Source organism: Pangasianodon hypophthalmus, chromosome 15 (genome assembly GCF_027358585.1).
Source record: "Pangasianodon hypophthalmus isolate fPanHyp1 chromosome 15, fPanHyp1.pri, whole genome shotgun sequence".
NCBI classification, from domain to species: domain Eukaryota; kingdom Metazoa; phylum Chordata; class Actinopteri; order Siluriformes; family Pangasiidae; genus Pangasianodon; species Pangasianodon hypophthalmus.
The window spans coordinates 6,581,440-6,603,798 of record NC_069724.1 but is presented as its reverse complement, the minus strand read 5'-3'; the positions used below and the strand labels follow the sequence as shown (position 1 = coordinate 6,603,798).

The following is a 22,359-nucleotide window of genomic DNA, read 5'->3' as shown; positions in this document are numbered from 1 at the left end:
GTATAGAGGGAGAACAGGAGAGGACCAAGTACGGAGCCTTGTGGAACACCAGTGGAGAGTCTGCGGGGAGCAGATGTGGATCCCCTCCATGTCACCAGATATGACCGACCTTCCAGGTAGGAAGCAAACCATTGAATTCCTAGGCTCATGAGGGTGGACAAGAGAGTCTTGTGGTTCACTGTGTCAAACGCTGCTGAAAGGTCAAGGAGGATGAGGACTGAAGACAGTTTGGCTGATCTAGCGGCATGTAGCTTCTCAGTGACGGCCAAAAGGGCAGCCTCTGTGGAGTGTGCCGGTTTGAAGCCAGACTGGTTGGGATCTTGGAGGTTGTTCTGTGAGAGATAGCAAGACAGCTGATTATAGACAGTTCGTTCAAGGGTTTTAAAAAGAAAAGAGAGAAGTGATACCGAGGGATCTAGAGTGGGTTTCTTTAGGATGGGAATAACCATTGCTGTCTTGAATGAGGTTGGTACATGACCAGATGTTATGGAGCTATTGATGATAGTGGTGATGAAGGGGAGGAGGTCTTGAGAGAAGACTGTAAATTTTTCAGGCATGCTAAACTTAAATTTAAATCAGTTGAGAGTAAATAAAATGTAATTCTCCTGAAGTAATGTGTTGCTTTTTAATATAAGACAAACAAGGGAACCACAACACACTTTGAGTTTCATTTTTCCCTGCATGGATCTTGGAGAAACAAGCTAAATATCTTAATGTACTGTGAAATATGTATCTAAAGGTAAAGGTTGCCTGTCCCATCCCACTATATACAGTTTACCTTAAAACATAATCATTAAAATACTTTGAAATCTTATTTTCTTCATTAATGTCTGAAAAATCTCATGATTAAAAAGTCATCAAAAGTCATTGAGTCATCCATCACAGGTTGTGAAAAATGCACATTTCAGTTCCCACATCACTCAACCCTGTTACCTGAACACATATAGAATACTTGGAACGTTCCAGAAATCACAAAGTCACATGTTTAACAGGAAGGAGGATCATCCACATTTCTGGAAATAATGGGTTCTCTCACTTCCCCCTTTATTTTCAGAGATATTGGCTGACATGGTACAATCCTGTTACCAAAATTACAGACTGAAAGTAAATTATTAATAAAAGAACTTTTAAGTAAATCATTATATTATGCCTGTAATGTTCTCAAGTTATAAGTGCAGATGTTTGTTAATCACAGTTGGTGTTTTTGCTAATTCTATGCTAAAACCTTTTAATTACCAGGGCTAAATGGCACCTTACGGAATCGTCACCTATGGAGCTTTTGTTTACTGAACATCTAATTTACAGTATAAGTAAGAAGTAAATGGTAAAGACTTTTCGTGTTTATTCTTTTACATTTAAGGCATTTTTGACTTACCATTCTAACTTAAAACTTTGTATGAACTTAAAAAAAAAAACACTACAAAAAGCACCATGTAAACTTAAGTGTGTAATGAAAGTACCACATTTCATTACCAAATATAAACAAACAAAAATAGTTTTAATTTCATTAATTCATTTAATTACAGGTGCTATTTTAGTGGAGATGTATTATATCAAGATGTTTTTTACTTTAATAAAGGGAAGATTTTGTACACCTCCTTGATCACTGGTCTGTGTAATTTACATTCTTAGTGCTTGTTTAAATTTCATCAGGAATCTCTACCTCTTCCTGAATGTACTTTTCAGCCTCTGTTTGTCTCCACATGGAAGCAAATGCAGAGTTGAGACATTATCGATGAGTTAATGTGACAGATATTATAATACCCATTATTTTAAATGTAAAGATAAAACTGCTATTTTCACTGAAATGAAATCAATCTGATTAAAGGCATGTAAATATTTATTCAAATGAAAAGGTTAAAAGGTTTTTAATGTAAAAGGAAAATGAAACAATTTATCAGCAAATACACGTTCAAATTTCAGAAGAGGACGAAAAATAATTCCTGGTTTTAGTCTATGCTGGCCTTTTAATCCTTCAGCACCTACACCAACACCTACAAAATATTCATTAGTACGTCTTCAATAATGCCATATTGCTTCAGTTTACTCTGTAACTCCAAATCTACAGAAGAGACTGGACAAGTAATTAGAATAACAAATCACCAGATTTACACAAGTACTGAGATGTCAAATAACTGACGGTGGCAAAATAAGTGGACTATTTGTTGGCTTTGTATCTTCTCATGGCATTCGGTGTAGTTGACAAAATCTAACCAGTCCTCCAGCTGGACAGAGTGGTGAGGCCTCAGCATGGGTATACGTGACACATTTGTATTCAGTGGCCCTTTTTGGAGGAACCAAACCCTGAGAATCCCATTACAGCAGCCATTTCATCATCTTCTTCGAAATTAAGGTCTTCCTCCGCCTTCCTTTTCTTTTCTTTTAGCTTCTCCTTTTTGTACGCTTTTGCTTTTTCCTCCTGAAAACGCACACGAAGTAAAGGTGGGAAACAACAATTAAAATTATTATTAAACATTATTGAACAACAGAATTACATTCATTATCATTCAAATGATCAGTTCATATAACCCTTAATGGACAATAAACAACTTTCAATCGTAGTAAGGAGACATGATCTAAAGAAATGAAAGGAACACTCTCGTGTTTTCCCCCCAACATACGTTTGTGAAACACATTTTATAGTAGGCTTTCATGAATTCTTCAGTTAAGAGTGTTTGATTAGATTCAGTTTGAAATCTTTATAAATTGTCCTTTAAGAGAGTGGACTACTTTTAGAGGGAAGAAATGTTGCGTTTCTTACCAAATTAGTCATCGTAGCTCAAAACAAACACAGATTTGTCCTTCCCTTTTTCTGCACTCATTTGTACAGGAAGAAACAGTTTGTTATGTGCGGTTAAGCACTTTTCAAAACTGTGCTTCTGGGAAGCATGTGTTCGTATTTTTTCTGTCCCTAACAACAATATGGGCATGGCATGCCAGTAATGTGTATTAATTTTAAAGGCTTATGTCTCAGATTACGCACAGTGCATCATAATGAATAGGTAGTGAAGACCTCTCTCTTCACTACCCACTTAAATGAGCACTGAAGCAAGAGCTTCAGTTAATGCTCACATCAAACATCAGAATGGGGAAAAAAATGGAACAGAAACGCCTTGTAATCATGCTTTACAAAAGTGGTGAGCAGAAAAGCATCTCAGAATGCACAACCCATCAAACGGACGGGCAGAAGATGAGATCGGGTTCCACTCACCAACACCACCACAAGCACAACCCACTCCACCTTCCGTGCACTGCACTTTATCACGTCCATTTTCATTTACACTGAACTCTGACTAATCAATAGACTGATATCAGACTCTGACTGTCCTTGAACTGTATGTGCAATATCTCCCACTATGTCACTTTTTTGACTGCATACGATGTTTACAGTTTTTTTTTTACTTTTTTTAGAGTACATTATTACTTTTTTTATGTCTGTGTTCAATGTTTACAGTTGCTACTTTTTTTTTTTTTTTTTTTTACTATGTAAGAGTTCATTTATCATTGTTCGCACTGTGTCTGGGTAGGAATGTGCAACTGTAGCACAAGAATTTAATTCTATATAGATGCTTAAAGCACTCTTTATGCACATGACAGTACACTTGAAACTTCTGTCAGCCAAGAACAGGAATCTGAGGCTACAGTGGGCACAGGCTCACCTAAACTGAACAGCTGAAGAGACCAGGTGATGTTTCCGTTTAGGACAGCTTCTTTCCCGTTCTGATGTCTGATGAGAACACTAACTGATTTTATGCATTGCGCTGCTGCTACATGATTGGTTGATTAAATGATGAATCAACAAACGTATAACTAACGTAGTAGTGTATAAAGCACTTCTAAGTGTTGCTGTGATAATGGCGTCTGCCAAATACCGTAAAATTATATTAGATCTTAATGCTATTCACTTGACTAGTAACTGGTCTTTATGCTTACAAACTAACCATATCCACAGATGTGATCTGATTGTAAGCGCCGCATATTTCCTTCTAAAACTTAAGCAACAACCCTCCTTATGTGAGAAGAAGCTTGATTCCATAACCAACCTCTTCTCGCAATTCCTTCATTCGCTCCTCGAAATCGTACTCCTTCTGTTTTTCCTCCAGCTTCTTTTTATTAATCTCGAAACGTTTTTTAACTTGGTCCAACGAGGAGCGTTCCACTCGCATCGACATTCCCAGGTTCCTCTGGTCTGTACAAGAGGAGAGAAGTGAATTATAATTTATGTTACACACTGCATTTGGTGAAACAGCAAATAAACGAATAAAACGGAATACTCACGTTTCTTGCCATTGATGTGATCCAAAAAGTTGATGGAGTCTTTCACAACACAATCACAAACATTGCAATAGTACCTGAATGGAAAACGTACAACACCACTTATGAGACATACTTATGAAACATAAAAAGAGTAGACAGAGTCCTGTTCACACATATTATTAATATTTGCCTCGGTGTGATCATATAACAAGTATGTAACATGTGAATGGGGTTAAATGCATCTCGAGATGCATCTTGTGATCCGATCACTCCACTTGCTGAAGTAATGTAAAACCCATGTGGCCACATCTGGCACCATCAGACAGCTGCCTAGTCACCAGTGTTGCGAGGTTTGAGGATTTTCTCAGAATCAAGTTCATTTTAAACTGTCCATTCACACTGTTGATACACCTAACCGGTTTTAAATACTAAAACATGCGTACTAGCCATGCAAAGTTTCGTCTCATATGCACATATTTTGCAGTTCTCAACACTGCCATACAGTATACGCTACCATATGAATGTACGACGTGTGTGTCCGTGAACTGTTCTAGTCATTATCACAGCTATTCTTAATTTATGGTAACATATGTAATAATATGAGACGATTTCATCACCTTTAAGAAAAAAGAAGTTTTAAAACACAGCTTCATTTAAAAATACTGTATTATGTTACTTTGAAATATTACACTACATTTTATAATGAATTGTTCTTCTTGTTGGGCTGTAAAACAGGATATAGGGTTTGGGAAAGGGCAGATTTTCTTCAGAAAGCATGCAAATAAATTTCCAGACATGAGCTTGAAACAGGATGTTAACTTGAAACAGGATGTGAGCTTGAAACAGGAGGCTAACTACAATAAGAGGCACACTTATGGAATATATATATTCGATATCTAACAATATATTCAGGTTTATAGCCCTGTGCACTGTAGATAAGTGGTTCGTATCATGATGATATTTTTCTCACATTACCCAGCCCTAATGAGCAATCCCCATTTCCCAGTGGTGTGTAAATAACTAAACTAAAATGGTTTGCTTTTGAGTATGGAGATCCCAGATGGCCACTTTCGGTTTAAAAAAAAAAAATCAACTGAACCTTAAACTTCTGTTCATAACCATTGTTATTGGAGGTACATCAGTGTGACTATGTGAAAAAGCACATGCAGTCATGCTGCAGAAATGTGGAAAGCAGATGTGCATCAGTGACCCACCCGCCCATCTCAGCCTGTGGCGTGGTCTTGGTGATGACGATGGTCTTTCCAAGCTTAGACTCCAAATCCACCTTGTAGTCTCTGTGCCGGAGGAGCTCTCGTTTAACTGGGGGGACAGGTTTGCCTAGAAAAGGGAAATTGAGGAATAAATGGATCAGTTACATTTGCACTCAGTGGCCACTTTATTAGTGTCATGATCATCACTGAAACCACAAGATCTGAGCCGATTGTGCCAAGTCTCTGCTGAGTTATAAGACCTGCCAGTGTCTTACTTAAAGTAAAGGAGTTTTTCTGTCCTCACTAGATGATGTTGTAATACACTCCACCAATGAATGTACTAGGTTATTATATTACATTACATTAATGAAGAGATTATGCCTTGTATTATAATATACTCACCATCTTTTTTCTCTCTTTCCTCTGTGATTCGCTTTTGAGCCAGTTGTTCGTACTCATCTTTGTCCCACTTGCGCCGAAAGTCATTCTTTGCCTATTAAAGACATGAAAAATTATTTATTTTCAGTTCAAACTTTTCCATGGGATTATACACAGATACATACATACATACATACATACACACACACACACACACACACACACACACACACACACACACACACACACACACACACACGTATATATCTACCTCTCTCTCATTATATATATTATATATTTCATTTATGATGAAAAACACAAAAGCCTGCTTTACATTGTGCGCTATGGAGGACTTTTTTTTTTTATTATTAAATATTTCACAAAAACAATACACTGCTAACGTTAGCAGTGTGTGTTGTGTTTGGATTAATAGCTAAAGTTGGTATTTGCAGCTCGTTCAAACACATACTTTTAATTTAGCAACAGTAACATCATTAAAATATGGCCCCGTTTTTTTAATCAAATAATAATTCTGCTTAGAAATCGACTATTAAACCAGAAATAATTCTTACACCACTGCTGGACGCCATGTTGCACCGCAGATCCTCTTCCTGTCTGTGATGTAAACAGGAACCTTTACGTTTACCTTGCCGTTTCAAAATAAAAGCTCTGCTAGAGCCACCCTGTTACCACATGACTTAAACAGCGGCAAGCATTAAAAAAAAAATTAAAAAAAAATAGAAAACATTTAATATTTTCGTTTTTATTTGCAATAATTAAATAAAGTCTGGAGGATGATTTAAAAACACTCATACATTGACATTGTATCCTCATTGATTAATCTTCACCACTTCCCCTTGATTGAATCGTCACCCTCTTAAGGGCTGTTCCATTACATTACCAGTTGTTAAAGGAGCTCTTGAGACCTGTGGGATCAAATCAGCATGACTGTACACTTCAGTAAATATATGGTGAAGTTTCCACTGGAGAGAATATCAGCACTTCCTGTAATGTGTAAATGTTGGAGACACCTAGATGATCTTGGGCCACCCTGAGCACTAAAGACCAACATGAGTCACTTACAAAGGGGAACTTGAATTACAAAGGAAGGAAGTTTGTACTAAGGCAGAATAACACCAGAATAAATAGAAGACAACAGAAAATCACAGAAATCTCACAATAATTGATGGCATTTGCTGGCTTATTTGTGTAGCTCCGCCCTGCAGCACCTGATGCTGATTTAAAGCTCTTTCAAACTACGAGGCCTGCTATGTGGCAAAGTCAGCATGACAACACACATTGAAACCCTACTTCAGAGTCCTTTGGAATCAAGGTCCAACTCTTTACTTTATGTTACTGTTAAGAGATTAAGTGTTAGTCTTAATTTGTTTTTGTTATTCTTGTATTTTAGGGACTTATCATTTCCTCCATGGCCCAACCCTGAACTACCACAAGACATGAAGCTCAGGCTGCCTCTTCCCCCTGGTAGCCCAGAGCCCTGGCTTCTCCCAGGCTGCAGCTCGGTATATGACAGCCTGGTCAGGTAAGAAGGTAAAGATCTATGCCTGGAACAGCAAGATCAAATCTTTGCTGCTGTTTTGGCTCAAATGTATTGGTTTGTGGCCTAGGAAGTTTGAGTGTTGGTCTGTTTGTGTGGCTCTGTTTATCTTCTGTAGCTCTAGGACGCCCCAGTCACCTATGAGTGGAGATCAGAATTCCTCCACCGTGAGCAAACCTCGCAGGTCTCGTCTTCAGCTCTTCAATTATGGTTCCTGTGAAGCCCAAATTCATGCATTCTTGCTGTATCTGTATTTTTAACTAGCTTTTTTTGGGCTCTAATTAGATCCTCTATTCTCGAGAGGTGCATCCTGAAGATTTCTACAGCTAACGTTGCTGTAGGGACAGAGGATCTAGATGAGCTCAAGAGGTCAGGTGCATGTTTCCTACAGTGTGTTGGAGTGATCAGTAATGAAGGGTATCTTGATATATTGTTGCCATTGTTTTTCTTAGATCCCCAACAAGGCTCCGGTGGCGTTCTCACAATGTAGACCCATCGTTTTTTGAGACTAATGAGTCTGTATTAAAGCGAAGACAAAAGCAGATTCAGTATGGAAAGAACACTTGTGGTTACCAGAACTATGTGAAGCAAGTGCCAAAGTAGGAATAACTTTATTCAGATCTCTATCTATCTATCTATCTATCTCTCTATCTATCATTATCCAATAATATGTCCAGGTTCCATACCCGAGGTTTTTTCCTTTAGTCTTATATAAAATATTTATTACAAGTTTTTCATGGCGTATATACAGCAGGGTCCAGAAGTCTGAGACTACACTGAAAATCTGTGATTTCCCCCAAATTTAAAATTGGAAATAATCAAAGGTTTAGAATTTTGAAAAAATTAAAACAAATATGCAATATCAATATTGAATGTTCTATTTCTAGGTTGCTATTTAAATAAAAGCAGATATGTGATATTTACCATGTTAACTCCTTTTGTACAAAAGTTCAGATTTTCCTTGAGCCTTATCTGTTCAACTGAAGCATGCGTTCTGACAACACTCTCTGCCAGGTTTTACATAAACCTGTGGTATCAATGCCAGCTTGAGTGCATGCTGTAAATAAAGCAAAAAGAGGATGTACCAAATACTAAAATAATGAAATTCATATAAATATTTCTAAGATTCTACTTTTCATTAGAAAAGAATGTAAAATGGAAGCATTTTCACTAGTAGTCTCAGACTTTTGGACCTGTGTGTGAGAGATTTATTATATATGTATATATTTCAAGTGTGTTGCTATTGTTTGATTTAATATTTATACTAGTAATACACAAGTATTATTAATAGTAATATCAATATTGGTAAAGAAAGTCCTTTTGTGACTGTTTGCTGGAATTCAGCAACAGCTGAAGCAAACAACCCCCAAATACAAGTCCAGGATTCTAGGATTTATGAAGTATGAAATTGTGGGTATAAAAGTGTTTGTGGTTTTTTAGTCTGAGAAATGTCCTTGGAGAGCATTTAAGAAAATGGTCAAACACTATGTCCATGAATCAATACCAGGGAATATGTCTCTTTGCATACATGACATCGTCTAAAGCAATGTCTAACATAACACTGTTTTATGAAGTAAGCTTTTTCAATTATGTATGACTTCATATGGAGTCACTTTAAAATGCTTATTGAGCATCCACCTTAAATGAAAGTAGGTAATGGAGTTGGGATTAAGGTATTTAAAAAAAAAAAAAAAGCACTTGCATCAATAAATGGGTATTTTTTATTTTTATATATATATATATATATATATATATATATATATATATATATTTGTAGTTGTAGATTGAAATTATAGCTGTGCTATCTTCACATCTTTCCACTGTATTTCAGGCGTTTTCGCATCCCTGGGTTTCACCCATCTACTCCCAACAAATATCGCAAATATAGCCGAAGATCTTGGGACATGCAAGTCAGGCTTTGGAGGAGAGCGCTGCATGCGTGGGACCCACCTTTGACCTCTCAAGGAAATGAAGGAAATGATCCCATTGATCAACTGTATGTATGTTTGCATTTGAAGGCTAAAAATACGTGATGAATGTAGCGCTTTAGTCATTTTAGTCCCGTATGAGGTGATCATATCTGCGTATCTGGCGAAAACCTTCCTTCCAAATTACAAACTACACCATGACAACTGAATTTCTAAATTCTTCTTCCAGATATCAAAAACTGGCACCTATGGAAATGAACACTCACCAGCCACTTTAATAGGAACACCTGTACACCTGTTTGGCTGACTGGATAATTGCATTAACAATCGTGTAGCAGCAGATCAAACCATACCGATACAGGTCAAGAGCTTCAGTTAATAGTCAGTTGACATCAGAATATGGGAAAAAATGTGAGGTCAGGCTGTTGACTTGGTTGTTCGTGTGAGACGATCTGTTTTGAGTATTTCAGAAATGGCCTTTTTCCAACTGTCCAGTTTTGGTGAGCTTGTGCCCATTGTCACCTCAGGTTCCTGTTCTTGGTTGATGGAAATTGAGACGATGTGGATCTGCCTTGAAGTTCAATGTGTTGTGCATTCTGAGATGCTTTTCTGCTCTCCATGGTTGTAAAGAGTGGTTATCTGAGTTACTGTAGACTTTGTCAGCTTGAACCATTTCTGGCCATTCCCCTCTGACCTCTCTTAACAACAAGGTGTTTCTGTGTGCAGAAATGCTGATCAAAGAATGTTGTGTGTAAATCCCAGATCAGCAGTTTCTGAAATGCTCAAACCAATCCATCTGGCACCAACAACCATGCCATGTGTAGTCACTGAGATCTGTAGTACAGGTGCTACTAATACTAGCCAGTGAGTGTATATTCATTTCAGGTTTGTATACATTTCTGTATACACAGTTCATTAGAAGGTTTCACAATTATTGTCCTATGGTAATTTTTTTGAATGGCTTACATGCATTTACTCTTAGGCAGGGTTTGCTTGAGCAAATGAACACTGACCTGGGTGAAGAAGGAAAGGGAGAAAAGGCAAGGAAGTTGGAAACATCTGACCCCAATGTTTCTGTACTTGCTCAACCCACTGAGGGTTCAACCAATGGGTTCTTGAAGCCTCTTGTGCCTCAGGTGAGTGGAACAAGATTTGACCTTTTTGAATTTTGAGCACAGTGTCTTAAGCATTTTTTTTTTCTTCTGTGTAGGCTGAAATAACAAGCCAGCAAGGCCAGTCTTCTGGTTTGGGCTATACCTTTAACAGTCACCTAACTGCTGAGGAGAATGTTTTGGGATGGCTGAGGTTTCTCTTGGAGACTGACAACACATGCAGTGAAGCTGCTTTGCAGAATGAACAGCCACTATGGAGATTTTACTGACTTACCATGATTTCTACAAACCATGTCTAAACCATGTTTTCCAGGGAAATAAGTGTACCTTTTGTTTGTCTAGTATCTCAAGCTGTTGCATGCACAGAGCACACTGATGGTAGTTTAGCATCAAACAGCATCTTCGTAACATGGATTCATTGTTAACGCCACTGTTAACCTCCACATCACGCTTTCACTACTTTATGTTCATTAAGTTCTAATTTGTTTCCATCACTGGTTGTATTTTCACTTTCATAGCCTCTTGGTCACCTGCTATAAAATCCTGCTCCCAAAAGCACTTTGTTCTGTTCACGCTTTCTAAACTTTACATCCAGTTCCTTGGTTTCCACTTTCATCTTTTTTGACTAAGTTGCTGGTAATTCTTACCATTCTTTTTGTACCTTGCATATTTTTGTACAACTTAAAGTAGTGGAAAACAAACCTAATAAAGATGTGTTAAATGTTTGATCTTGTCATTAATAAAAATAATTATGGCACCATGACTACCTTACCCAACACTTGCAGACTAATGTTTAAACTGCACTGTAACTGCAAGTATTTTACACCTAGTTAATATTCCACTTGGCCAGACTTGCATCTTGGGTTTATACAATCTTTGGAGAGTTAAACACTCTTAGCTTCCCAAAGTTTCTTTTACTTGGAACCATCTGTTGTGGGTCAACACTGCTGAACCTTTATGGGGTTTCCCCACCACGTGTAACAATCCTTAAGGATTCTAGATTTCTTTTATTTAATTTTGTGTGTGTGTGTGTGTGTGTGTGTATAATTTATTTATATATATATATATATATATATATATATATATATATATAATTAGTGTGTGTAATGTGATTTATCCCTTTTGGGGTTTCAAGTTTACTAAAATCAGAAATAAAGTTAATGTAATTTTTTTTTTAACTTATGCCAAGTATAAACAAAATTCAGTCAATACCAGTATTATTAGCCACATCTTTCAAAAGAAGCATTACACACAAGGTTTACAAGGTTTTTTACACTCCAATGTCCTGTCCATGTGCACACTGTGTGCATGTTTGTTGGGAAAGGATCTGTAGTACATGAAAAAAGCCCCTAAACCCACTGGAAAATATAATGGCTTATTTATGCTTTGGGGTTGTTTTGTGGTTAGTGGTTCAGGCAGGCTGGTCATGCATAACACCCAACCTCCATTTTTGACCAACATTAAACAAATAGGCCTATTTGACAGATCAGTAGATTCCCTGGGACACCACCTGGCTTAGGACAACTTTCCTGGTTGTCCACTCTTGGCTGGCTCGAGGGGTTCTTAGTATTGATAGCTTCATGAATTCCATTAAGTACCTGGATATTTTATTTGAAAGTCTCATTGCTTCTGCTAGATCAACACAGAAATGGATGCAGGGACACAGAAACAGTGTTTTGCAGTGAGTTGAACCTTACTGAAAACTTGTGGTGGGTGGTGGCAGTCCAACTCTGTAAACCTAAGAACATAGAGGAGCTTGAGATTTGTATTAATTTGTATTGACTTGCAAGATCCTCAGGTATCTCCAATACAGTGCCCCTTTATTTATAATCCAGTGCTGTTGTATTCTTGATTCTGTTTGCTCAGAAGGTGTTGATTAATTTTCTATAAAAGCAGTTCAGACAGTAGTGCCAGCTGAAATTCAGATCCCAGGTTTGTACTAAAGTGCTTATTGTAATATGTTATTGTTTCTGTAGTAAAAACTTGTTCACAGGGTCTTGTTTGGAAGATGATCTACATGATCTAGTTTATATACATACAGTAGCTATTACTAATCTAGCTAATAATAAACAGATTTTAATAATGTGTTATTTTAAGAAGAAAAATGTGTAAGCATCTATTGAACATTTATGGAAGGAATCTTTTTGTGATGATCAGTATGTTTTCTGCAAGCATAACTTCTTCAGGACAGAGGAGTTTGCTCTTTCCAGTTTCTTGATAATATGACAAGCTGCATATTTTTTTTTTGTCTTATTAATTTCAAGAGAGAAAAAAGAGAGGCTGGTGAGGGAACGAATGTTACACAACATAGAAATTGTAACTATAATTAACTATTGTAATTATAAATGGATAAAAGTAAGACATTCTTTACTAAATTAAAATTGTAACTGTTGACAAATTGCTGTGCTATAACAGGAATACAACACTTCAGGATGTGCTGTTATGGGAAAATAATCCACTTCTAGGTTGTAACAGTAAGTCAGCTTGGCATCGGGCGATATCACACCACCCCGTTGATTAATTTTCTATAACGGCACGCCCCCAAGTGTTTTATTCCTTAGATACTGTGTGTCTATTCAGTTTATGACCTAGATCTTGTACTCATTTCAAGTCAAGTCAAGTAGCTTTATTGTCATTCAACCATATACAGCTAGTACAATACACACTGAAATGAAACAACATTCCTCCACGACCATGGTGCTACACAAAACAACACAGAAGTACATGAGACTACACATTACTCCATAAAGTGCACGTGCAAATGTGTGCAAACAGCACATGACAGTACAGTATCTACTGAAACAGGACAGTAGGCACAGTAAGAGCCAGTGCAGTGAGGATCAGTCCACAGTTCTAGTGTGGAAGTGTCAGATATAACAGGTAGTGCAAAAGAATAACAATATAACACAAATGCTGTGAATGTAAACATAACACTATGACAGTACTGAGCAGAAAAGCTTATAACATATATAGATATAGCAGTTATTGGGGGTCAGTAATGTAGTGACAAGAAATTAAATACAATGTTTTTATAAATACAGTAGCTGCAAAAATGCAGGTAGTCAATACAGAAATGTGTAAAAATTGCAAAGGGAGAGGGACAGTGTTCAGTGGAATGTGTGTGTGTGTGTGTGTGTGTGTATTGTCAGTCCAGTCTCTGAGCATTGAGGAGTCTGATGGCTTCTATGAAAGGTGCCAGTAATTCAGTTGACTGTACATATAAAACACACATGTGCTTTACCGCGTGATTCAAAGCGTGAACGAATTGTACTAAAATATTTCTGCACACATGCTAATAACGTCACTGTGTTTAGCAGTAGAAATGGATGACATGCGCGAGCGCGGGGCGAGGAGGAGGGGGAGTAGAGGGGGGGGCAGCTCTCTCTCCTCTGCGGATACACACTACTGAATTTCTACAACCGTTTCTGCCTGGGTTACTAGCACTGACAAAACGGGCAAATGTCGAAATCCGAGTGGCGACTCCGCACAATCCCCCGCTCGTGTCTGCTGAGCGCTTAACGTTCTTCTAGCGGCTTGCTTGCAGAAAGACGACGGCGGTTGACAATAGCTCGCCAGCGTTGCGCCATGGCACTGGGTAGCTAGCGAGCTGCTGTGTCTCAACTGTTCGAGCTCATGTAAGCAATAATAGACCTCGCTTTATTTATCTGCCTAACCTGCTGCAACATGCTGATCTGGCCTCGAGTGGTGGTAAGGTAAGCCAGAGACCAGAAATCCTTCATAATTCCTGTATTATTGTTTGGTTTATTATCAATCGGTTAGATACACAATACAGATGCATGTTTTTTTTTTTTTTTTTTTTTTTTTTTTTTTAAGAAATTGTTCTTTTGCACTTGCAGGTTATTGCTGATGTTATGCTGTTATACTCAGAGTATATATTTCTGCATTATCTGGGAGACACCTTTGCTTTGCCAGATAGCTAGCTGTGGCTGAATGGCTGGACTGAGTGGGCCTGTGTGTGTGTGTGTGTGTGTGTGTGTGTGTATGTATGTGCATGTGTATGTGCCTCTTTCTGTATCTCTGTCCGTGTCTGTCTCTATGTCTGTGTCTCTGCTGCTTTCTAGGCAGCCAGATAAACCCACTACACATCCCTTTCTTCTCCAATTTACCGACTAAAATGACCCTTCTTGCCTAGCGTGTCATTTCTACATTGCTCTCTTGCCTAGCCAGTTGTTAGCATATCAGCAATAAACACAGCAAACCCCTGTACTGTATATATACACACTATAACGCTATATGTTGGTCAGCCATATTTATTAGCATCCTGAAGGCAGTTGGCTGTGAATCCACGGTCTGTTTATGTGCATAGCTGTGTGACCGATAGCACACGGACCCGGACCGAAGGTTTAGCTTGCTGTTGTTGGATTTGCTCTGTGCTAGACCAGCTAACGTAACAAAATGGCAAAAAATGAATGATTGTCTTATTATAATACGGATGCCTTCGATGAGAAGTCATTTTGGCAGCTCAGACCGGGACATGGCTTTGACCGCAGTGTTGTTGCTAGCTAGCTAGCTAAATAAATCAGAGCGGTAATAGCTAGATACGCGTGTGTGAGGGGAATACAACAGCAAACACGTCTTTAAAGCCTTTTTTTTTATTTCAAATGACTCAGTCGTGTTTAAATGTACAGTTTTTTTCCCCTACACCGTCTATCGAGATGACTGGACAGGCAGGCTGCCATTTGACTGGGCTTGTTCTACACCTCCGTCACTTCCGGTTCATTAGCAGTTAATTATAGGCTTTGGTCTGTTTTTCGAGCTGATTATCTGATTTTTGCTTTTAAATGTACAAAATGAGCAAAATCCTGAGACGTACTGTATGGGTGTCGTATTTGTCTTGGTAACAAGCAAGATATTTCAAATCACTCAGCTCTAGTTCCTTCTGTGTGTTTCAGGATTCAGGAGTTTATTGTCATGTGTACAGGAAACAGTCTGTTACACAGTACAGTGAAATCCATCACATCAATATAATTTAAACAGGACAAAACTCAAAAACATAAATTACAAATAGTGCAAATATATCTATCTATCTATCTATCTATCTATCTATCTGTCTATCTATATATATGCAGAAAAGTGTATATGTACAATGCAAACATGGAAGATGTTCATATGCAAGAAAAAGTGTATATGTGCAATGCAAACATGGAAGCTGTTCATGTGCATAGACCTGCAGAGGTAGGCTCTAAGGCTATGTTTAGACAGGCTGCTCAAATCCAATTTTGTAGCATATTCAATTTGAGCAGAAACAACTTTAGAAGATAAAACAAACAAACAAACAAAAAAAAACATTCAGATTCTTGCCACCTTTGTAATTGGTGTATTTTCAAATCTGGAATTCTGGACATGTGACTTGTCCTGACCAGTTAAATTGGATTTCACATGTTTTTCCCCTCTGTTATTTGGTCCGTGACAATTCTAAACGTTAGAAAATCACAACAGCAACAACAGTGTTATGGGATAAAAGACATGTACACAGTCACAATGACACAGTTTCTGTTGGAGGTGAAGGGGCATGCTTCTCTCACTTCTCAGAAGTCTCAAACTTAGCTAGAGATTGAAGGGAAAATGGCTGCAGGGTGGGTCTTCAACAGGGTGTGTATTCAACCCACCGACAACATCACTCGTATTCCCACACTCATCGAAACGCGCTGATTAGGCTCAGAATAAATTATAAATTGAATATAAATAGCATTTTTGACAGGAGGGGCGTAATTCTTCACACTGTGATAACCTACTCTAAAAATATCATGGTTTCACAGTATCATGGTATTAATCGAGTATTAGAAAAAACACAAGCTGGTAGTGAAAATGTAGAAAAACAGCATGAAATCTTTATACAAAAGTCACTTTGCACATCCTTTTATATATAATCAAAACAAAAGAAACCCCATCAAATCCCCTATTTGGGGGCATGGTGGCTTAGTGGTTAACACATTTGCCTCACACCTCCTGGGTTGGGGGTTCACATCCCACCTTGAGTTTTCATATTCTTCCCGTGCTTCAGGGGTTTTTACTTTTTACTTTGGTTTCCTCCCCCAGTCCAGAGACATGCATTGTAGGCTGATTGGCATTTCCAAATTGTCCATAGTGTGTGAATGGGTGTCTGTGTGTGTGTGATTGTGCCCTGCAATGGGTTGACCCCCTGTCCATGGTGTCCCCCACCTTGTGCCCCGAGTTCTCTGGGACAGGGTCCAGGCTCCCCCACGACTCTGTATAGGATAAGCAGTAGAGAAAATGGATGGATGGACGGACATCCCCTAATTGTTTTTTTTTCTTAGAAAGATACTTTTTCCATAAACTCTCTGAAAGAGTGAGTGCGAGGAAAGGGGGTGTGCTGAAAAAAGAAAAAAATCTACCTAGTATGGCAGTGTGCAGCACTATGTAGCCAAAAATACAGTTGTTTTGTTTTGTTTTGGTCAGCAATGCCATGTTCAGGATAAGGTTACGAGCATGCAAGGAGTGGCAGTAGAGGTAGCAATGTGACATGTTTACAGCAGTAGTGGATTACGCACACCGTCGCATCCCCTGTGCTGAGAAACAGAGGCTGTTGTAGTATGATTCAGAGAAAGTCCTGAGCAAGGGGGTTGCGAAATTTTTTGGGAGTCGCAAGGGATGAAAAGCACTGGAACAACCAGTGGTCAGGTTAAAAATACAAACAAACAAACAAGTATTTTTAATTGGTATTTTGAAAAATACAGCAGTGAGGTAACAGTCTGTTCATACGCCATGACTAACCGTGGCACAGCAAGGACCCTATCTGACAGTACTAGACAGTACTCTTGATACTAAGATTGAAAGTGTGTAACTGCTAAAATTGAAACCGTGAATTCAGTTATGAATATTAGAGAAAGCGTAATGACCAGTTTAATCGTGTGTTGCCTTCAGTTGAATGGGATTGCCGTAAATGTATGTACAAATACAAAACATCTTTGGGTTAAGTGGGCTAGGGACAGTCCAATACCGCACCTTTGAAGACTTCGGGGAGACGTGTAGTAACTTTGGAAACGTGTAGTAACTGGCAGCAAATGTGGTGTACGCCTCTCTCTTCCATCTTGTGTGTTGTCTGTGCTAAATATATTCAGAACCATGACTGACCTTTATGTAAAAATAATCCTTGATAGGGATATCATAACAAATGTTACTGTTTGAAAACTATTTCTTTTTTTTTTTTTTTTCCCTTCAGAGTATAAATGTTGTGTGTTTAAGTGCATGTTTACCTTCATTCATTTAATATAAGTTTAACATAACTTTTATTTTTTTATTTATTTTTTTTAACAGTGTTTTGCATAAATATTCACCCCTTTTGACCTTTGGAACATTTTCTAATGTTACAGTATGGAACTGAAATGGACTATATGCCATGAGTCTACACAAATAGCTGTTAGTAAAATAATTTACAAATAAAAACTTGTGATTGCATAAGTATTCACCCTTGTTGATATAAATGCTTTTAATATTCTATAACATTTGATTATTGACTCTTTTTGCTGCTTCACCAGTAAGGTTTGTTAACAAATGTGACTACAGTAGAAACAAACAAGTTGGATTTGTTCACTTGTAATTAGTAACATGGACACAGGGTTGAAAAATCAGATTTACTACATAAGGCCGGTTTTAGACTGTGTGATTATTATTTGTCACACTTTATGAGATGATCAAAAATAAAATCCTGGCTGAATTCTGTAACAGACTCTGCAATAACATGTTCTCCATGTCAGATTATATGATGAAGATCCTCTAATGATAGACCCGCGATTAACTAAGCTTGCTAAGTTCTGCTTATGTTGTCAATCAGCCTGATCTGGTCTCGTGCAGAAAATGGAGCCGTATAAACAGAAACATTTTTCAAATTGAGCTTAAAGTATTTTTTTCTGTCCATTCGCACATTTTATTTACATTTCACCATTGCCACTACTGTAACTGTAGCTATCCTGTGATTTTCATGTAATCATAGGCCATCCTTCTAGTGGTGGCTTTTAGACAAGCATCGTAGCAGCTCTCACATTTCAGATTTTAATAAAAACATTTTTTGACACCTCCAGAACTCTGTCGTCAGTTGTCTTTGGTCGCAATGGCACTAAATCGGAAAATGATTGAGTGTAAACCTGAATGATTTTCTGATTTGTGCTGCTGTGTGAACACAGTCTTGGTTCTTCTCTGTCTCTGAGCGGTGAGTGATTCTGCCTCTCCTGTTTTCCCAGGTGATGACGAAGTCATGACGATGTTGAAAACTGGTTGGGGATCTGTTCTCTGAGGAGATGATGAAGAAACGTCCATTGCTGTGTAATTCTCTCAGATGCTCACCGACTTCACTTTGGAGCTTCACATACGCTGAGCTATGGTGATGCTAATCCATAGCCTTAGCATTAACAACAACAGCTGGTAAAGTTTGTTTTAGATGTCATTTAGTACTGAGATTAAACACAATAGCACACATTTCCTTTCTTTCTTAATAATAAAGAATAATAATATTCAGGTGTTTTTTTTTTTTTTTCAGCCTCTGCATGATCGTCACAGCCATGCTGAAACCTGCTGGTCCACAGATGGATTGATGCCTGGTGAGTTTTACTGACCATTACTGTTAATATGTTCAGTAATATGTAATATTTCTCTGTCTGAGAAACACCCCACCCCCAACCTGCTATGGCAATCAAGCAACACAGTGGTGCAAGTGAAATCAGGAAAATCAGGGGTGGGACAAGTAACATCAGCACTGTGATTGGTCAGGGTAAAACTTCTGCAGCTTTTTTTTTTCTTCCACAGAAAGCAGTTATTGGCAACTCTGCCCTTCCTCAAATTCTGCTGTGCAGGGCGTGCTGAGTTCCAGCTTCCCCCCCGGCCCTGTGCCTCTGGGACCTTCTGCTTCCCACCTGCCGGAGGGGGACAACCTGAATCGTCCGCTCGCCCCGAGCACCTCTGTGACGGACCTGTCTTTTCCCGGGCCACCCCCTCCCCCCCCGCCACCCCCAAAACGCCACTGTCGTTCGCTGTCTGTGCCGGAGGACCTCTCACGCTGCCGGTACACCTGGCGGCCAAGTGCCTCCAAGGTCTGGACACCAGTGAACCGCCGATGCCACAGTGGAGGGGGCGCGGGGGGGCCGTGTCCGCTGCGTGCCCCCAGTTCCTCTCTTAATTCCTCTCTGCATTCTTCCTCGAGCCCCACTTTCTTCAGCTTGGCCCTTTCCCCAGATTCCCCGCTGCCATGGAGTTTCCCGTGGGACCCGAGTGACGCAGCCGGAGGCGGCGCCTGTTGCTGCTTCTTCCCTTCCGCTTCCTCGTGCTCTTCCTCTCCGTCTCCTCTTCACCCTCCTCCTCCTCCGCAGCGACGCTTCTCGCTCTCTCCTGTGCTCATCCGTGAAGCCGCCGCACACTTCCTTCCTCCACCCCAGGCGCCCCTACAGCCTGCCTCCCATCCTCCAGCCGTGCCCGCCTCGCCGTCCTCTGCATGCAGCACTCCATCTTCCGTGCGCCGCGCTCTTCCTCCTCAGCTTCCACGCTGTCACTCTCAGCCATGTGACCTCCTCCTGCTCAAGCCTGGCCTGAAGCGTCGCAGGGACCCGGACAGACCATGTGCACGGCCTGTGCTAGACTTCGCAAAAATGACACAGGTAGCTTTTAATTTTCTCTTTATATGAAAGATTTTCTTGTGATTGTATTAGAAAGACAGTTTGAAAGGCTTCATTAAAGCCGGCATTTGTAAAAGCTGGCCGAGTGCCTGTCAGATTTTCATCACACAAGTTTACCCATGAAAGAAGAGGTTTTTCAAGAGGTGGTGGGGTGGTGACTAGTGATGTGTAATAGTAGTACAATACTACATAAAATTCGCAGAATTATTATTAAAAATATCTTATTTGGTATTGAAACATGCATGGTGCTTTATCTTTCTCACAGGGTGACCTACTGAGCAAGAGACCCAGAGATCAAACGTAGTCAGATTTTAAAATACAACAAAAACACATGCTCATGCTTCTTTATACTGATTCTCAAACGATGTTTTACTGTGCATGTAGTGCACTAGGTAGGGCCACTGGATTATACCCTAAGTAGTTAGCAAACGCTGTGAATAGCAAACAATTTGGCACTCTAACCTAACTTGGGACCTTGATTACAGATGTTTCGTGTGTTATTGGTAGAGTAAGGAATGTAAACTGGAGCTAAATATCAGTGATGACACTACAGTGGGCAAACAAGTATAATGAATATGAAATGAGTTAGACGTTAGACAGTCAGCCAGTGCACTATTACTACAGATCGCTGTGCTGTACTATCTAGTAGAAAGATGTTTCCAGCCATTGCTGCTGGCACTAACGACTTCATCTGGAGCGAATGTATTTGTACAGTCAGTGTTCTGGTCAGTTTGTAGTTGCACATTAGGCTGATTATGGTTTAAAAAAAAAAAAAAAAGATTTTAGTAGCATAGTCTGTTTCAGCCATTCAACATCATATGTTTGTTTTTTCATACAAATGTCACACTTGCTTTATTTGATATTGGCTTTTTTTTTTGTTATGTTACTATACTGAGGTCATGTGTAATGGAATTGCAGCTAACCTACTCTAGTGCTTCTTATTGTTCTTTCTTTTTTCTTGTCAGACCCGAAGCACAGATCCCCTCAGCTGTTTGGACCGTGGTAGACTTGCCTGCGGAGGCGACCTCTGCATGGGTCTTGAACCTTTTTTTGGAGACTTCAGAGGGTCATGTTCACCTGCTGAAGGATTAGGAAGGACGAGTATTGGACCGCTGAGTGAAAGTGATGAGGAGGAGGAAGAGGAGGAGAGGGAAGAGGCAGACTCGTCACGTGATGGAGGACAGCAAAGTGTTTTTGAGAGGGATTGTACAGAATTAGACATTACTCTCATTGAGGAGAATTGAAAAAAAAAATGTGTAAAGGATGCTTTTTTTTTCACCCCTCTCTTGCATTGCCAGCATTCAACCCATTTGTTCACCACCTGCTACACTGGCAGGCCTCTCAGGAACTCTGCTGCTCGCTCACGAGCTGTGCAGGTGTATAAAATCTCATTGATGCATTAATGAAGACATGTTGACTAGTAGCAGTTATTACAGGTTAATGCAGTTGGTTGTGGATGTTGACCCAATATCATATTACATTCCAGAATCAGTTGCAAAGAAACTCTAAGGATGTGAATATTAGACAGCTGGTGGACACTTGCTAGGAAATTTAGATGTTCTCTAAATATAAAAAAAAAAAAAAATCACTGAAAGGCAGAACTCGAAGGGAACTGAGCGTCTTGAGCTTCTTGCTGTCTTTCTTTTTCTTGTCTTTTTTTTCTTTCAACATGTTTTCTTAGTAGGAATAGTCTTTCGTGGATGATAGTTATGAATAACAGTGTTTTGTTCAGTTTGAATTAAAAAAAAAAAAAGGTCAACATGAGAGCTGTACTTTACTCTTTGGGCCTTTCTACTTCCTGAGAAAAGTCCATCTAATTCAGCATAAGCCTTAAGATGCCTTTTTCCTTTATCAAAAAGACTCTTGAAGGAAATGACTTGTGTATCTGTTGTCCTTCCTACTGTTACTTTTTTGCTGTCTCTTTTTTATCTTTTAACCTGTACAATGCATTCCTCTAAAAACTGAATACATTGAGTGTACATTGAGTTATGCACTGTATTTGAGGCAGAAACAGAAAAAAAAAACCAACCACTGTATTCTGAAGGCACACTGAAATGCTGAACACGTCGCATTGTACAGTATTTGTTCGAAACAGATTGACTGAAGATGGTACCTTGGTGGGTGGAAGGTATTTTTTTTTCTGTCTTTTTCTGTTGTATGTGTAATAAGATTGAAAGTTCTGATTCAGTTTATGCATAAATAAAGTTTATTTGAAATTATTTTACAGAGAAAGTCAAATGTCAGGTGTCGAGTGTGTTCCAAATCCAT

At 39.0% G+C, this 22,359-nt stretch overlaps 3 protein-coding genes across 6 annotated transcripts; 2 read left to right on the top strand and 1 right to left on the bottom strand.

The window, feature by feature from the left end:
• Positions 1-1,822: 1,822 nt before the first annotated feature.
• zmat2 (zinc finger, matrin-type 2) lies at positions 1,823-6,956 on the bottom strand. Its single transcript, XM_034311488.2, has 7 exons — positions 6,662-6,956; positions 6,419-6,543; positions 5,871-5,961; positions 5,472-5,595; positions 4,279-4,352; positions 4,044-4,189; positions 1,823-2,419 (listed from the first exon to the last, which is right to left on the bottom strand). The coding sequence occupies exons 2-7, from the start codon at positions 6,434-6,436 to the stop codon at positions 2,276-2,278; spliced, it is 597 nt and encodes a 198-aa protein (XP_034167379.1). The 5' UTR covers positions 6,437-6,543; positions 6,662-6,956; the 3' UTR covers positions 1,823-2,275.
• A 75-nt stretch (positions 6,957-7,031) lies between these two features.
• Positions 7,032-11,169, top strand: slbp2 (stem-loop binding protein 2). Of its 2 annotated transcripts, XM_026938961.3 has the most exons (8): positions 7,032-7,179; positions 7,258-7,389; positions 7,523-7,588; positions 7,690-7,773; positions 7,857-8,003; positions 9,236-9,400; positions 10,315-10,468; positions 10,543-11,169. In XM_026938961.3, exons 1-8 carry the CDS (start codon positions 7,133-7,135, stop codon positions 10,711-10,713), a joined length of 966 nt encoding a protein of 321 aa, XP_026794762.1. In that variant the 5' UTR covers positions 7,032-7,132; the 3' UTR covers positions 10,714-11,169. The 2 variants fall into 2 exon arrangements, with proteins under 2 accessions (XP_026794762.1, XP_026794763.1); XM_026938962.3 differs by lacking the exon at positions 7,857-8,003.
• Positions 11,170-12,007: 838 nt separating this feature from the next.
• Positions 12,008-22,323, top strand: fam53c (family with sequence similarity 53 member C). 3 transcript variants are annotated; one of them, XM_026939002.3, is made up of 5 exons: positions 12,008-12,125; positions 18,667-18,847; positions 18,963-19,023; positions 19,229-20,073; positions 21,057-22,323. In XM_026939002.3, exons 3-5 carry the CDS (start codon positions 19,017-19,019, stop codon positions 21,333-21,335), a joined length of 1,131 nt encoding a protein of 376 aa, XP_026794803.1. In that variant the 5' UTR covers positions 12,008-12,125; positions 18,667-18,847; positions 18,963-19,016; the 3' UTR covers positions 21,336-22,323. The 3 variants fall into 3 exon arrangements, with proteins under 3 accessions (XP_026794803.1, XP_026794804.1, XP_026794802.1); XM_026939003.3 differs by lacking the exon at positions 12,008-12,125 and adding an exon at positions 13,801-14,079; XM_026939001.3 differs by lacking the exon at positions 12,008-12,125 and adding an exon at positions 13,801-14,157.
• Positions 22,324-22,359: the final 36 nt, after the last annotated feature.